Source organism: Styela clava, chromosome 6, assembly GCF_964204865.1.
Source record: "Styela clava chromosome 6, kaStyClav1.hap1.2, whole genome shotgun sequence".
Lineage (NCBI taxonomy): Eukaryota > Metazoa > Chordata > Ascidiacea > Stolidobranchia > Styelidae > Styela > Styela clava.
Window position 1 is genome coordinate 16,275,751 of NC_135255.1, and position 17,465 is coordinate 16,293,215.

Consider the following 17,465-nt stretch of genomic DNA (forward strand, 5'->3'; position numbering starts at 1 on the left):
TACCGCTGTGAAGGTTATGCCTCTATATTATCGAGTTAAATGTCTCTGTGTTATTAAAGTATTCAAAAGCATTATGAGAATATCGTTGTTCAATAAAAAGCGCTGAATGAAAAAAAAATGAAAGCGTTCAAATGTTAATTTTATTCAACATACGTTTTATCTAAACGCGAATGCATGGACACGTTTTTTCATAATTATACTCTCTCCATGCTAAAATAAAATTCTGATTAGCACATGAATATGCATGAACATTTATTTATCCATGCCTAGCGATAACAAATTAGGGTTTTGAATGGATTTGACAAAATTAAAGCCATACATATATCCGAAATCAAATCAATGCACTACGGATCAATTTATAGATAGATAACCAGAGAATTATATTTATTTCTAAAATTTTTGTATCTGCTTGGTCTAAACTAGTGCGAGAACACATGTTTGATGAAAATACTTGAATGGACGGTTATAATAAAGTATCTAAGACAAAACGTACAATATATGCCGGCAAACAAATCAGACAAACGGGGACGTTTCTCTTTATTTTTTACGGCATTCTGTGTTAAAAATAAAACTACCTCGTCAAGCCTTTGCTCGCTTCACCGTATACAACTAGGCTGTAACGGGAATATAAATATGAAGCAACCCAAATCATAAAATAAGATTTATACCAAATTCCTTTCATGTTTTTCTATCTTTCGGTACTTTTGCCATGGAATGCTGTAAAGATACGCCTTGAGGTACTTTGCAGTGCACTGACTTCTTCACATTATAATGAGATGTTATTGAATTTAGTGCTGCATACGTAATTGGAATTGATCTTATCGGCGCAAGCTGTTATAAAAACTAATTACATGACCAATACGTCGATCGATGAACTGAATTATGTAAACCAGGAAATACAATTAACCGCATGCACGAAGTTCAATGTTATTTTGTTGTTAAACTTCCATGTAGTGTTAAACAGGGGAGTGTCACACTTGTCTGCTGCCAGGGTCGAGTTTCTGATGCAATCCAATTCTAGATTTTAAAACCAAGATTTATGTGCCGGATAATTGAAGGCCCAGCCTGATTAGTTTAGAATACAATTAGATGCGTTTTAAACTTTCCTGCCGCCGGAGCGAGTTTCTGATAATGATGCCATAACTAGCTTCAAAAATAATTATGCGTATAAACAAATTATAGATATTTTCAGCATGAGGATTAATAAATAAAGGTAAAATATGATCTCAATGTTTGTATCGTTCTTATCATTTATGTCATCAAACTAAACAATGAACTCACTCGTATAACGTTCCACCCGGCGTGGCTACCCTATGGCCCCTTCTTGACGCGCCCTAGGAGTTCAACCAACGTTATTTTAAAGATCAAACTAGAATCTGATTAGGCGCTGACAACCTTTACTTTGGCATCAATTCGTGCTAACAAAGTGGTGATTTTTCAATTTCTGTCAATGCGACATTTTTGATATTACGAAGAATCTCTTAAAATATCTTCCAAGTGTAAAAGTCTATATGGTGTTTAGTCAAGTGCTAATTTAGGTGACTAGTTTTTTTAGAAAACAATTTGGGTCTTCAAAAATGTGACTCGAGTTTAGGAAACGAGAATCTTAAACACTGATGTATAATGACATTAGAACCAGGGATGATTCCCGCAATTAATTTTAATCCTTTTACGATCTTGTTAAAGCGTTAATTCTCGGGAATAATTTCTGCATTCATTCATATCCAGACTTGGTTTATGTTATGTTTATTACAACCATAACTAACCAGTTTTGCTGTCGAAATCGGGTGGGATACGCACAACTAACATCCAATCTCCACTCTCCTATGCTATGGCCTTTCATCCTGATGTACATCAACACATATGCATTAACATACTGTTTCGTCGTACCTTGTTACCAGACCGTAAGTACAGTGACAGTAAAAGTTGTTTTAAGTCAGGCGGCATGACCAAGTAAAGTGTGAATTTCTAGAAAAAATAAATTGCGAACTGAAGCTTCATTCTGTGTGTTTGGTACAACGCTGACTTTGCTTACAATTTTGAAGTACATAACAAACAATAGATACTTCTCTAAAATATCCAACACACAGATTAAAGTGCCCGACATTAATCTACCAAATTCTGCTAATCTATTTCTCATTTTTCAAACTTTTTTTACCTTTAAAAAAGGCGTGGAAAATGAATTACAAAAAATGTAGATATTTGGAAACGAAAGTTAAATTTTAGCAAGTCATCTATCTAAATGCCCGGGGACATATATGTTCTGGTAGGCATGATTCGCAGTTTCTGTTGTCCTTGTTGGCTTTTTGCTAAGTATTAAATTTACTTTCCTTTGACGAAGAGACTACGATGAAATTTGCTGGCATATTGATACACGTATATTTTCAGAATATTTTTTATACTTTGCATATTCAAATAATGTAGTCGTGCACCTAATTTTATAAAAAAGCTTTCTAAATTGCCGTTACGTTGTAGTTTTCTATCTAGAATACTTTGCTTTAAAAGCAGACGTGGAATCCACGTTTGAGATTTCGAAGTCTGGTCTCTCTAACGACAATTTTAAGGACATGGAAAATATAATGTAAATAACCAGCGCGAGCATTTTATAAGTTCAATGCTGACCTATGTATGGAGTGATAAATATCACTTTAAAACCAGTCGATATATAATAAATAGTGGTAATTTCATACTAATAAGTTGAATTGCAGCATATCGTAATACTGCACTTCATTGTTTCCTACAAAAACGTATAGAGAAGAATGCAAACAATACAGCGGATGTTTTTCATTCAATCGCTTGCAATAATATGACGTTAATTAATTTATAATAATATATGCAAGTCATCATGGCTTGCGGGCTCAATTTATTGCTATGATGTAAATTTACATTTTACTTTATTATAAATCCAAGTTTGGGCCGCTGATAAAGATCAATTTCACGATAAGGTCATGAACGCTGACAGGTTTGACAAAACTTTGGATTATGACATAATCGATGTAAATGAGTTTAATTTTAAACAACGATGAAGCGTGGAATTATAATTATAGTTTATTGAACCCTCGCGGGGTATAATTAAAATTTTCTTCCCTATCGTCAATAGTAATTAATTCCAAGTTGTTTTTTATTTTTATAGTGGACATAAAATGATCAAAATTCCAGTCTGATTAAACAATATATTCAATACCGACATATATTTGAATTTGCAGACAAAACTCTATTTGAAGTTGCAACACAAGGTTTCTTTTGCGTTGCTTCTCTTTTCGAGCTAAGGCTTTCAGATTAACTAAACTTGAATTGAGTTTGTGTCCAACAAAATAAATATACTTTAATTACGCACGATTTTGCAGTGACAGCATGACTAGCAGTTCGTGGTCGATTAAATAAAGAGAGAAATAATTTTATCAGGTCATGCAATCGGTGACTACTATATTAAACTTAATCTCAGGTCAAATATGAGGCGACCTTGAAAACATAAGTTGTTATTTTCGGTTTACAGTTGACCGCCCGTGCGACCAGCTATGCAATTGACAACACATGAGATGTTTTGACAGCGACCACTGTGCCTATAGAGCTATGGATACATTGTGATCTTCTCAGTGTGAATTACGCGTATATAACGCCGCCGCCCCCCCCCCCCCAAAAAAAAAATTGGGGGCATTTGAAGTGAGACATAGATTTGTACGCATTTTCCAATACAATTTTGCTATATTCCGAAACGATTTATCAAAAACCGGAAGTTTTCAGGCTTGGTATCAATCATTCTCACTCCAAATAAACCAAACGAGATATATGATAATGCACGCTTATACACCTTGGATGACTTCAACAACAAAGTAAGTCTTGTAGAGAGATTCTTTGAGATATGGTTAGATATCAGTGGCTGCTTTTATCAAGCCTTTTTCGGAGCACTAGTAAGCATCATATTACGTCATTATACAAAAAATGTTTTTTTCAAAATTTGAGGGCTTGCTACGCGACTATGATTTACTATCAAGTACTAGATTTATTCGGATTTATTCACTGGTCATTACATCTTGCGTCCTTTTGTGCATCATAGAATGAAGTGTTTTACAACTAATTTTATTTTTATATTCATATTCAACAGTCTTACCAAATATTAACACTTTGCTTTCGTGGCCCATTTCTGTTGCTCAAAAATTCTTTGGCCTATTAACTATTCCATGCAAGGGAAAAACTACTACTAAACAAAAATTCATTTGACACTTGACTTTAATAATTAAATTGAATATACAACTCCAATATACAACAGCAATTTTCAATAAGTTTGTGGCCCACCTGAAAATATTTCTGCTGCCCAGCAGTGGGCCATGGCCAGTGCTTGGCATTTAGCGCTTCATGAAAATTACGAGAATATTGTGTTGTGACCACGCGCTGAGAATTTTATCTTTACTAAACAAAATAGCACAGACGAACATTTATCATGATACTTTATTTTGTGTTATCGTATTATGTCCATAATTTTCATGAGTGGATGCAAAAAGAAAACGTATACATTTTTTAACAAATCATTGTTGTCATCGTTGTGTTGGTGTTGCTAATTGTTGTTAGAGCTTTAAAAATGAGTGCTCCCCAAATATGTGCACCAAGATAACGCACACCTTGAACATAGTTTGTGTACCAGATTACTCCAGGTTGTTCGCCATCTTGGTGCACATACTTCGGGAGCTCAAAAAAAAATTTTCAATACGAAAAATGTACACATTAGTACAAATTGTCTCCAAGTCTCATGGAACAACAATTTGCTCCTATATTTGATCAAATTTATGAGAACAATTTCATACGGCATATAGAAGCACTTTTATATGGCATACGGGAGCCCTTTCTGCTGTTTCACTTGGAAATTACTATCTTGTTTTATTTGTATTCCTAACAAAATCTAGGACACTCAGTTGTTATATTCACTTGAAGTATCGTTAATGCGATTTTTTGGCAAGTGACGCTATATAAAAATTTTGTTTGCTTTATCCATCAAGTCATCAATAGCTCGTAATAATTTGAATTGATATTTCATAAAAGTTCAAATAAATTATCCTTCCGTAACAGTAACAAAAACATCACGAAAATAAACAATTAAACAGCAAAACATATTTGAGATCCAAAATTGTAAAATCGATTATAAGAAACTTGTATCAGGTAAATAACCAGGGTATTTGCGTAAAATACGAGGCATTTATTCATAGGCACGGTGACTTGCATATTTCATAGCCCGAGGCTGTAACAAGTTCTAAACTGGAACATCGGAAATTTACCGTATTAAAATATCCAAGAACGCACATGACGTTTAAGTACAACATCAGCGTTTTATAATAAGTACTACTAATTGTTAGTCACGCTTATTACCACGATATCACCTCCTGCTATCTCCCATGTTGCGTATTCTTGTAGGGATTATTTGCTGCTCTTACTGGACACATAGTGGACCTATGGATAGTTTTTTTGCTGTTGTTGTTTTTGTTGTTAGAATTTTTCTGTCTTATCCTTTTAAAAAAAATCGCCTTCCTTTTAAATTGCTGCACCAATTGCTCTGAAATGTTCAGTGGTTGAAGATTGTATTTTTCTCTAGAAGACTTTTATTTATTTTAAAAATTTCTGTGGGCTCCGAGAGATTCGTTTCTGTCATTACAGTTAGGAATAGCGCTACTTGTGGCGAATCCGCGTTTGCTTGTGCGATCTTGTGGTCCAGCGAAGTCGTGAACACTGCGGGTACCGGTATGACAGACTCCGTGCCCATATATTTGAGCATCGCTCTCTTATTTTGCAAATACGTCGGCATCTTCAATGGTAATTATACCCCAAATTAACCTAGTAAAATTCACGTGCTTTATCTCTCAAAATATCTACCTGTTACAGACACCTAACGACAAAGTTTTTTATTTTTGAATATTTTTGACTTCGGATTTTAAGAAATCCATTTTCTTGCAACGAATGCTTTTTGTTGAGCTCTGGTTAGGGGATTGCTAAAACCGGCCAAAAAAGTTAATATTATTTTATTATTGATCCTAGAATATCTCGTTTTTTTTAAATAATCAAATAATCAGAATGTGAATGAAGTTATAATAAATAATTATCTAATACACTGCCGAGGGAACTTATCTATTATCATTTAACGCAAAGCATATTTATATGTAAGGATTTGGCGACGGCTCATGTTTCAGTCATTTCTCTTTAACTTATGAGTAGCTGTTGCTATTTGATTAATTCGTAACTGCTGATATTCCGAAAGAAAGATAAGAATAAAAAAATCGTTTGTTTCAACAGAAAAATTACCTATCAGAAGAATTAATTGTACTTTATCAGGAATTAAATTACAAATTAGAGTATTTTCTTTCTATCTGTACATCCAATGTCTTAAAATAATCAACATTATTTTCATCAGGACAATATATTTCACCTAAACCAACCATTCAGATCCAATTGTCCAGGCTGAAGCAACATCTTCCATCATCTGATTTATGTTAATTTTCAACTTGATATTATAGTTATGATCTCCTGTGATGATTTTTATAGTTTGACGAACCACTCCCCACCCTCCTCTATCTCTCTCTTCATCTCAGTTCTGTCACAAATACGTTTTACTGTTAAACTTTCGTTAGTTCATTAGATGTCGTTAATATGTTGTTTAAACCTCACTTGTCTTTCAACTCCCTACGACATGTAGGAAAGCTTGACATTTTGAATATTGTTTCAAGCTAGGATATCATATGTTAATGGAACCTGTTTACTTTTTTTCAGAGATCAAAACTTTGCGACAATAATTATTTTTCCAAGAGTCACGACCTCATTTGAAAGGCATGATTTTGGTTATTGGCGGAATAATACAAGCGGCGACCTGATGTGGCTGCCCAATATGGAAAAAACACCTTCACCTAATACTGGTCCAGGTTGGGCGCTTGATGGACGTAAGTTAAAAGGAAAGTATTTCAAACTTATAGGAGTTAAAATCTTGTTTGTTATAATTATTTAGTATCAAAATCATATCTCAGAACATCCGATTCAAATTATATTTCGTTTCCTCGTTTTCTCCGTGAAAGTGCTGCTCTTCTGAGTTGCTCTTATCTCTCCCAATATATTAGGCATCTAACATAGTTATAAATGCACGGTGTCGTAAATTTACCTAAGTTTGGCATCCAAGTTATCCTATAAACTTAACTTATTTTTATATCGTTAACAGAGATTACCGCTACATGGAAGGGAGCAGACCAGCAAAGACTTAAAGCAATTCTGAGAGGGCCCAAATGCTTGCGTGAATGCTTTTGTATTCGTTCCGCTTGCCACATGATGGTCGATCCAAAAAAATCAGATCGAAATTGTTGCAACAGAGGGAACAACATTTCGAGGGCATAAAATCAGAGCAACACCCGGAATGTGAATTGAGGATATGTAAAGACAACACTTACTAACATTGAATCTACGTCGTTTAATTTGTGATCAAGCCACGCCACATGTTAATAAATTTTACGAACCATGAACCGACACAACTATGTTACGTAATGCAGTTACCAGTGTTTCAACTATATTTTATTTGATATCAGCAATATTTTAAATGACAAGTTCTGAATGCTTTGACCTAAATACTTGAATCTTCCATAATATGAGTATTTCAAACTATATCTAATTTGATTCTTCATTTGCATGAACTTAGACGTTAGAATGCAAACTTGTCTTCATTTGAGCGCTGAATCCATATTAGTTTTAGGAAGCAATCATGAGATTTAGGAAGCAATGATGCCTGAAAAAGATTATTTTTTGAATTTATGTTCAATGAAACCATGGTTAAGTATAGTTTTGGGTTTCTCACAATCTACAAAAACGACATATTATGTCCACGTTGTTATTGCACCGACTATTTTGCGTCACATTTATCTCGAATGCTTGTGTATGTATAAGTTTCTTAAGTCGTGAAATAGTCCTGATAAAATAGGTTCTTTGTTTATTTCTAAATATATTTTGGTCAAAATCATAGATTGTGTGTTTGTACGTTACCATATCGTCAGTGAATGCAAGATAGCTAGCAATGAGGAGATAGACTTTGTATTTGACCCAGGTTTATTTTGACGACTCTCGTTAATTGGGAAATTTCATCATCTCTTCGTTGACAGGAATATCGGCGTAAACAAAGCCTTTTATCAGTTTTGTGTTTTTTTCTCATTTTTGTTTTTTTATTATTTCGTGCCATTACCGGTCGGCTGATTAAAATTTATTTTGATTTAAGTGTTTCTTGTTTAACCAGTGTTACCTTAATTAGATAGAAACCAATAGCGGATAAAATGGCATGTAGCATTCGAAATGAGTGTCGTTTCTGTTGGTAAATGAGCTTAAAGCGAAATTTTTGCAATTCACATTATCCAAATCATCATTAAGATAACATTTTCTATCTTTCGCAATGCTCTCAGAACAAAATAATAGTGCCTTTTTCTTTCGTATTCAGTGTACATAATGTCATTTCATTTTGTAAATGAGAACATTGTGTAGAGAGAATTTCAACATATCTTTCGTCGTCGTCAAGAAAATCCAAAACCCCGCAGTCGTTCGTTTGTTCACTTTGCTTTAGAATCGTAGATTTATGAGCTGAGATGAGTCGGTCAGTCGGCACCAGAGATTAGAAGAATTTTAAACTTCGTTTTTCAATGTCATTGTTCCTCAATTGGTATTCGTTTAATCTTCAACGTCACGCCGCCATACGACCAACTCCGCAAGAAAGAAAAATAATTATCGATATCTTCGTAGCACAGATCCGAGTAAGTCGACAGATACTTCAGAACCAACATAAATATTTCCGATGTCCAATTGAATATCTGCCACCCTGACAAAACCAATTGACGACTATAACAAAACTAGCTCCAAGAAAACAAGGCATTTTTTAAATATTTTGAAACACCAACTGGCTGCGAGACTGATCTAGCTCACAGTCCTAAATCCTAGTCCTGTCGGCCCCATCGAAACGGTAACATTAACATACTTCTTGATATCCAAAGCATGTTAATTTTTTTGTAGAAGTGTAAACAAGCACAGAGCGATGTTGACTCGTGGTGCACTAATATAACAACAACGGTTCACCGGTGAATTTCACCTGGTAAACGATTAATTAAAGAAAACTTTTCAAAATTGTTAGGCGGACATCTAAATCAAAGTACCATAAACTCAATTACATCTTTCATAAAAATTCCAGCGAGTACTTTATCAAATTTATTAGCAACAATAACTCAAAAATCCAAAACCATAAGGATCATCATCCTAATTCTATCTACTTATAAAGGTGGCGGGCACCCTTTCTGCGATATCGAGCAATCAAACCTAGGCAAAGTGGACGAAGGACAGCGTCGTCTATAATCACAAGCTTGTTTTGATATTTTATTTTACTACTTCGCAGTAATTAGTTGAATGCATATCAAAAACGATAATGCCATTTTGAAAAGGACTGGATAATCGTGTTGAAGACCGATATATATTTGTCTTTGAAAAGTCGATTTATAGAATTAAACTGAAAAATTACTTTTTCCCAGTCATATCGTTATCTTTTTTATATCAAAATGCCGATATTACTAACATCTATTGTATCTTCCGATCCAACTTTGGAATACTAATCTTGCGCTTTCTCATCATTTTAGCGTATAATATGTACATCAAAGTACCGTTTTTATGTACCTACTAAACTCGCAACTAAGTGACTCGTTGCCTAGATGCGAACATTGTACGACCATCTCTTCCGCAGACTAGTGAAATAAACAACGGAGATTACAAAAGAAATTCTTGAATCAGTGAAATTAATTATAAATTAAATGATTGGCATAAAAAATGCATTGTATTCAAAACATGAAAACATGCATGATTAGTTCTTAAATGAGTTTAATTCCCCAGATTGACCGAAAACTGGGAATTTGCCGACTCGAAATTGTCTTAACATCTTAACTGGGCAACATCATAAATCGGAACCCAAAAATAATTGAGTCAGTACCAACATAACAGACTAGACGAAATTCTTTTAGGTGGCGAAAGGGATTTTAGAAAATGGTGAATAATGAGCTTGTTTCGCAAACAAACCCATTGAATCTTGAAGGTGAAAATTGATAATGGATGTCGTTGAGGTAAGAACAAAATTACATAGGATACGGAGCCGGAATCAGTCCAGAACAAGACAAAGCCAACAAATATGAGGGCTTAAATAAACCTCGCCCTAAGGAAAGCCGAGAAAGTATTTTTAAATGCTATAAATGAGAAAATATTGAAAAATATATATTGATGATCACACGAACGTTAATTACAAACATGCACTATTCTTCGAAACTTACACTGTTCTGATTCAAAATTTCACGGAATTAAATCTACGCCAACTAGATCGTAGGAAATAGAATACAGAATACATATTTGCAAACTAAATAGTATTTTTCCGGGTTCCACTAGCTCATTTGATATAGAAAATTATTATTGCTTAGCGTTTAAGACTGGTGGCGCGTGAGAAATATGAGAAATCACTCTTCAGCTAACACTGTCACTGATCCGAATTAGGCATTTGATGGACGATAGGTAAAAGCGAATGCTTTATACACAGCCATATTGAAAAAGGATTTATGATTTTTATTCATCACAATGAATGAACCCGAATTTAATATGGTTCTATTTATATTCGTTTTGAATATAAATGTTATTGAACATCCGTTGTTCTGCATTCCAAAAATTTTTCATGAACGGTATGACTGGAATTGTTTCAAACTGTAGACACGCCAGGGCAACATGGACGCATATTCACTATATATCTTATAAATAATATGAGCGATAACAGAAGAAATGGTGTGTTGATTACAATCCGATATTTAAGAGAAATTTTATGGTATGACAAAACCAACAATTCCAATCTAATACTTACAATAATTTCAATGTGAAATCTTTACAGTGAAAACGTTCATGAAAAAGCAACTGATGACATTAGTGAAACGCCAAGAATGTATATCGAGCTCATGTACACTCATATCGCTGAATCACTCCTGTTCAATGCGTTCGATCCTGTTCTCAAGCCACGATTACTGCTCATGATCGACTCAAACCCCATACTGTCCGCTCCATGTCACATAAAAGAAACTCTTGTTACGATACTAAATCTTGTATACTGTATCGCATTGATAGTTAAAATTGTAGTATTTTAAAAAGTCAAGTTTTGGAAAAAGTCAACCGTCTAGGTTGCGGTTCATTACCCCTCCCATCACTTTCCCCCTCAAATTCACGCTGGCGATAGGCATGAGCCATCATAGATGACATATTTATATTAACTTAATACCGTTCGCCTTATACATTATCCATTGCAGTTATTTCATCACTTTCACAGGGATTATTAGCTTGATTAGAAATTATTCACTATTTCACTCAGGGTCGATATAAAAGACAATTGGTAATCGAATTCAGTGTTTTCCCGTCTTATTTTGAACCCAACTGCGTAGACCAGCCTTTCGCGACAATTTTTTTAAATTTATTTTTTTTTAGCAAGTTTAAGCATTTTAATAACACAAAGAAAATCTCTATTTAAAGAAAAAATTGATTGAAATATTAAAGGCACAACTTCGACATGCATGGATATTATTCGAGTGGAATTGTCCATCATTTTAACATTGTATTACGTCAATTTATTTCTACAAATACTTTGCAAAACAATTAGTCGATTGGTATTTTGGCACTTCCGCGTTTAAATCATCGCCTAGCATCTGTGGAATCAGCTCACATTTGAATAGATGCTACTATATCGTCACGCTAATAACCGAATTGCGTAAGTCATTTTTGGAGGGTTTTGAGTTTTTTTATAAAATAGGTATTTATGTAATGCTGCGGCGCACATGTCTGTTAACTCAGATTTTATTCTAGGATTTCCGAAACTCATAAAAATGGAGATTTGGTATGACATGCACACTTGTGCAATTGTTTCGTCATAATGAATTATCGTTGTTACCGCAGGACAACTGTGACGTCACAAAGGCAAAATAACCTCGCCTGAAAGATTTTCTAGTTTTTGCATATCAGATTCTAACTCAGCGCTTATAAATTTGAATTCATTCTATAGTATAAGGAGGTATGCACTTGTGATATTCACTGTCCGAGTCCAATTCACCTTGGTTGGCTTTTATATTGGATGCGTTGCTGTTTTATTCTTTATTCTTTAATCTAAGTCAAATTTCGGTGGGTTTGCAGAGCGTGTTATATTGATGAAATATATATTTTTAAACATAAAAAATGGACCTGAAACAGATTAGCAATTTTGGGGATTAGACATCCTAGATACTGGGAATTACAATCGTTTTTGGATTGTTTGGTTTTCAGGACTGGTGCAAAATTGCGTATGTCCCCAAGCCATACCCACATTTCTGCCTAAGTCACAGTGCGCCATTATGACGTCACATAACGGCGTCATACAAATTAAATTAAATCCGGCTACCACCAAAAAATTTAACCATGGCAAATTATTGACTCTCAATGGCACAAAAATATTATTAGGAAGTTTTTTACGTTTTTCTCAAAACTGCTAAAAATGACTAACGCAATTCGGTTATTAGCGTGACGATATTGGACCACACTAAACGTGCTCAAACTCAATGAAATTAGGTAAATCCAGTCAATCTGAAAACATAATTTATCAGTTGATTTTTCAGATTTTGCCGCTTCCGTGTTGTCTCAGCGCCCGTCCTTAATGCAGTCAGCTTATTTTTGAATAGTTAATAATATACGTGTTCAGATCGAAATATTTAAAATAGACCCAATTTCAAACATCTTTTGAAAAGTCGATAAATTTATTTTGTGAGCGGCCCCTAAACTTATATATAGTAACGACCTCGGAAGCAACCTGCACGTTATCCAACCTCAAGTGAAAATACTTTATTTCAGAGAAGCAGGAATCTGACAGTATATAATCCGATGTATAATTGGATTCTGAAAAGTGAAACAGTTGCGATATGACTAATGATATATGTATCTTATGATATATGTATTACAATAGACTGCATTTCAACTAACCAGGAATATAACGGAACTAATTACACATAATGGATTGTTTTTTCTAGTTATTCTTAATTGTGCATAAGCCCTCCAAACATATTCCAGGTTTTAGCTTTCGAATACTAACCGCATGCTTATTTAGCCGAAGTTTATTCGGAAATAAATTTAACGCCTCGAAATTGTAGATTAAATCCTGATGCAAATTTTAAAATAGCATTGATTGGTAAATGGGGAAAATTATATTCATCTAATGTTGCAATTGCTTATAAAATAAAATTCATTACGATCCTGTTCGAAACATTAGTGAAATTGAGGTGGATTAATACTTGGATGTGCAATGGCTCAGCCCGGATTACGACTTGAACTTTGTGCTACCAGGATGGTCCGTTCGTGGTCTTGATTCTATTATCTCTCCGTATAAGTTCACTCGTGAAGTGAACTCATGATATTTCAACTTATGTATTTTTTCATCTCTCTATTTATTCATGATTGGCCTAGAGTTAGTTTTGGACCACAGTGATTGTTTACACCGATTTGTGAAGTAAACAAGGCTGTGGATTGGCCGTCACTTAGTGGCAAATGATACTAAAGACACATTTAATTCAGACTTATTCAAGAATCACATTGCCTCAAAAAATATGTGATTCGAAACATCAGCGAATTGGGATGCAACGAGGGTTATATTTGTCTGAAACGATGAATTTTAAGTCGAAACTACCGTTTTCAAAACAAGTTTTATTGGGTGGGTGGTTGCTGCATTTATCTTCGGTTAGGGCGATTTTATAGATGTAAGATGATATGGTATTAATATTCTGAGTAGAGTGATGCTGATTCAAGTAGGTTAAAATCATTCTATTAGGAAAATCTAAAAAAAAAAAAAATTTTCAAATTCAATTTGAAACTGAACGTTGTATTAGAATACTTTGTTATAACAGGAATCATCTCTCACAAAATTTAAATAATTTACTTTCTATTGAATTCAACGTTACACCGAATTTATAAACCAATGATATAATAAACCATATTGTGAATCTTTGTATAATCGGAATATTTGATTGAAACAGTAATCACCAGTCACAGAATTCCGTGGAAGCAATACACTAAATAATATTATTGTCTGTGGCTTTGCGGTTTTGAGAGAATTTGCATATATAATTTTCTATTGAATCCAGGGGCACGTACGTATAACTAAAATAGTGACTGCGGTTCGCGGTATTAGATTCGCGCATCTATGTAGTGTCATGTAACTACTAGCGGGTTGTTAGTTCATACCTCGAAAAGTATACGGTACAGGTTTCATTACCAGATTGGCAGTGTTTGCGTAAATACAACATTGAATTATGAATTAATGAAATTCATAGTAGTTTACTTGTTACAGCATAGTTAATGATAACAGCAGTGAATTTTTTTCTAATTATATACTCTAACACATAATTTTTACCAAATATATTTTTGTACTGCGCTTTACAGGCGTACATAGCAAAAACGTCAATTAGTAAAAAATAAATCCGAGGCGTAAAAAAGAAACGTCCTTTCCGGAACCGAAGCCAAACAAACATGGACCGATCTGGATGGCATGGCAGATACTCGGGAGCGCAAAGACTCGATTTACGGCCAGAAATTAAAAATCAACTTGGACTTGACCTGACTCGAGACGAGGTAACTCGTGATTCAGCTGAATTCGCGACTCAGATATTCAGGTCTTGTTCCTAGCTAACGCTCTTATAAATTTTCCCATGTTATAAACATGAGCGTAAGATTAAATATCAACTCGATCCAATAATTCTAGAAAAGTGTGAAAATTCGTCAGGGTTTTGCTATATTAGTGTAAAGTTGAATTTAATGTAAAATTTCTTTTCTTCGTTTTAATGTTTCCAGTCCTGTATCAGACAAAAAGCAAGCAAGCATTGGTGTGGTATAAAATTAGTAGTATACGGTTAAGCAAGCACTTGTTCGACCAATCACTGAAGTCCGGCTTTGTTTTCAAATATTAAACTCAGTAGATTGATATCTTAGAATATGTAAAATTTAAATTACTCTAGTGCTATTTATTGCCTATTTATTAACTGTTGCTTTCCAACGTGTTTATTGCGGGTGCTGATTTGAAGGTTTGGATGGCGTTTCTGGAGTGTGTGTACCGATAAAGAGGTAATTCATTTTGTTCGCATATTATCCATCAAGTTGTGCAAAGAAACCCATAGACATGGGTATATTTGATTAAATACAGACAGCTGCAGAACTGGTAAAAATGTTAAATAAGGAAAATCAAAATAAAAGTAAGGCCTCGCCCTAACCTGGTACACATACACACTAATGATTCATTTGGAAGAAGAGGTGTAGCAGTGTAAATTTATTTGCAAATTACAAACTAGAGTTGAATAACTTACTGAATAATTGTAATTTTGACAACAACAAAAAATCGAAAGCAAAAGATTGAAAAGTATAGTGAATAATGCAAATTTGAAAAATGATTTTTGCGATTACTATTAGTTAGATATACCCAAATATTGTACAAACTTGTATAGAATTATGCGCAATGAAAGAACCATACTATTCGTTTTCCCCATTGACGTAAACCGATTAATTTCACCTAAACGTTTTCCAACAGTGTTTCAAAGTATATTCCCCGTTTACACCTATCCATGTATGGTCATACATGTACAGGTGCGTAGAAGCCAATGATAAATACAAGATAAATCACAAAAATCTGTTTAAGTTAACATTTCACCAACACATAAAATAATTATCATCATCATCCTTTTTGTTCAATAAAATATATATTTTTTTAATTCGACTAATTACCGTTGTTGATAGAACTGATTACTCTCGCCAATAAATTTTTTGGTGCCTTGGTGGTTAAAATAGTAGTAGGACGTTTGCGCTCAAATTCGAAAACCTTTTATACTATAATATGCAATGCTAGACTCTGATTAATCTTAACATTGGTTGTATATTCGCATTAAACCCTCCGACCTATAACTTATTAGGTCCGTTTGCTTGCTTGTACTCGTTTGGATGTGGACGTGGAGAAGTTTTACCTGCATGGTGTAGGCGTAGGGTGTGGCGAAGCTGCATTTCATGAGTCTCCGAGTGGTCCTTGGCTGGATCATCTCCTAATTTCCGACACCGCTTTATTTGTAGTTTTCAAATTTGCTTCCACTCTCCTAGTGTGTATGTGAGCTAGTTCCTGGATTTTATAAGTACCATAGTCGTAGTAAGCCCTTTGCTCACATGATCTAAAAATAATTTGGTTGCGTTTCATTTTCACCTTCCATCACTTGCCTTTTCAAATTCACGCTCGGCAATAGTCATGAACAATTCTAGATGACATATTTATACTAACTTAATACAGTTCGCTTTGAATCTTGAAGGTGAAAATTGATAATGGATGTCGTTGAGGTAAGAACAAAATTAAATGGGATACGGAGCCGGAAGTCAGTCCAGAACAAGACAAAGCCAACAAATATGAGGACCTAAATAAACCTCGCCCTAAGGAAAGCTTAGAAAGTATTTTTAAATGCTATAAATGAGAAAATATTGAAAAATATATATTGATGATCACACGAACGTTAATTACAAACATGCACTATTCTTCGAAACTTACACTGTTATGATTCTAAATTTCACGGAATTATATATACGCCAACTAGATCGTAGGAAATAGAATACAGAATACATATTTGCAAACTAAATAGTATTTTTCCGGGTTCCCCTAGCTCATTTGATATAGAAAATTATTATTGCTTAGCGTTTAAGACTGGTGGCGCGTGAGAAATATGAGAAATCACTCTTCAGCTAACACTGTCACTGATCCGAATTAGGCATTTGATGTACGTTAGTTAAAAGCGAATGCTTTATACACAGCCATATTGAAAAAGGATTTATGATTTTTATTCATCACAATGAATGAACCCGAATCTAATATGGTTCCATTTATATTCGTTTTGAATATAAATGTTATTGAACATCCGTTGTTCTGCATTCCAAAAAAGGGTACGATTGGAATTGTTTTAAATTGTAGACACGCCAGGGCAACATGGATGCAAATTCACTATATATCTTATAAATAATATGAGCAATAACAGAAGAAATGGTGTGTTGATTACAATCGAATATTTAAGAGAAATTTTATGGTATGACAAAACCAACAATTCCAATCTAATACTTACAATAATTTCATTGTGAAATCTTTACAGTGAAAACGTTCCTGAAAAAGCAACTGATGACATTAGTGAAACGCCAAGAATGTATATCGAGCTCATGTACACTCATATCGCTGAATCACTCCTGTTCAATGCGTTCGATCCTGTTCTCAAGCCATGATTACTGCTCATGATCGACTCAAACCCCATACTGTCCGCTCCATGTCACATAAAAGAAACTCTTGTTACGATACTAAATCTTGTATACTGTATCGCATTGATAGTTAAAATTGTAGTATTTTAAAAAGTCAAGTTTTGGAAAAAGTC

The 17,465-nt window shown here is 34.2% G+C and overlaps 1 protein-coding gene across 1 annotated transcript; it reads left to right on the top strand.

The window, feature by feature from the left end:
- Nucleotides 1–3,788: 3,788 nt before the first annotated feature.
- LOC144424568 (uncharacterized) lies at nucleotides 3,789–8,205 on the top strand. Its single transcript, XM_078113981.1, has 3 exons — nucleotides 3,789–3,833; nucleotides 6,754–6,920; nucleotides 7,193–8,205. The coding sequence occupies exons 1-3, from the start codon at nucleotides 3,790–3,792 to the stop codon at nucleotides 7,363–7,365; spliced, it is 384 nt and encodes a 127-aa protein (XP_077970107.1). The 5' UTR covers nucleotide 3,789; the 3' UTR covers nucleotides 7,366–8,205.
- The last annotated feature ends 9,260 nt before the right edge of the window (nucleotides 8,206–17,465 follow it).

Bases quoted from the DNA above. Each gene is read 5' to 3' on its own strand.
- LOC144424568 (XM_078113981.1), top strand. From the start codon at position 3,790: ATGATAATGCACGCTTATACACCTTGGATGACTTCAACAACAAA. The intron at 3,834-6,753 runs GTAAGTCTTGTA...ACTTTTTTTCAG, and splicing joins TGGATGACTTCAACAACAAA to AGATCAAAACTTTGCGACAA. The intron at 6,921-7,192 runs GTAAGTTAAAAG...TATCGTTAACAG, and splicing joins AGGTTGGGCGCTTGATGGAC to AGATTACCGCTACATGGAAG.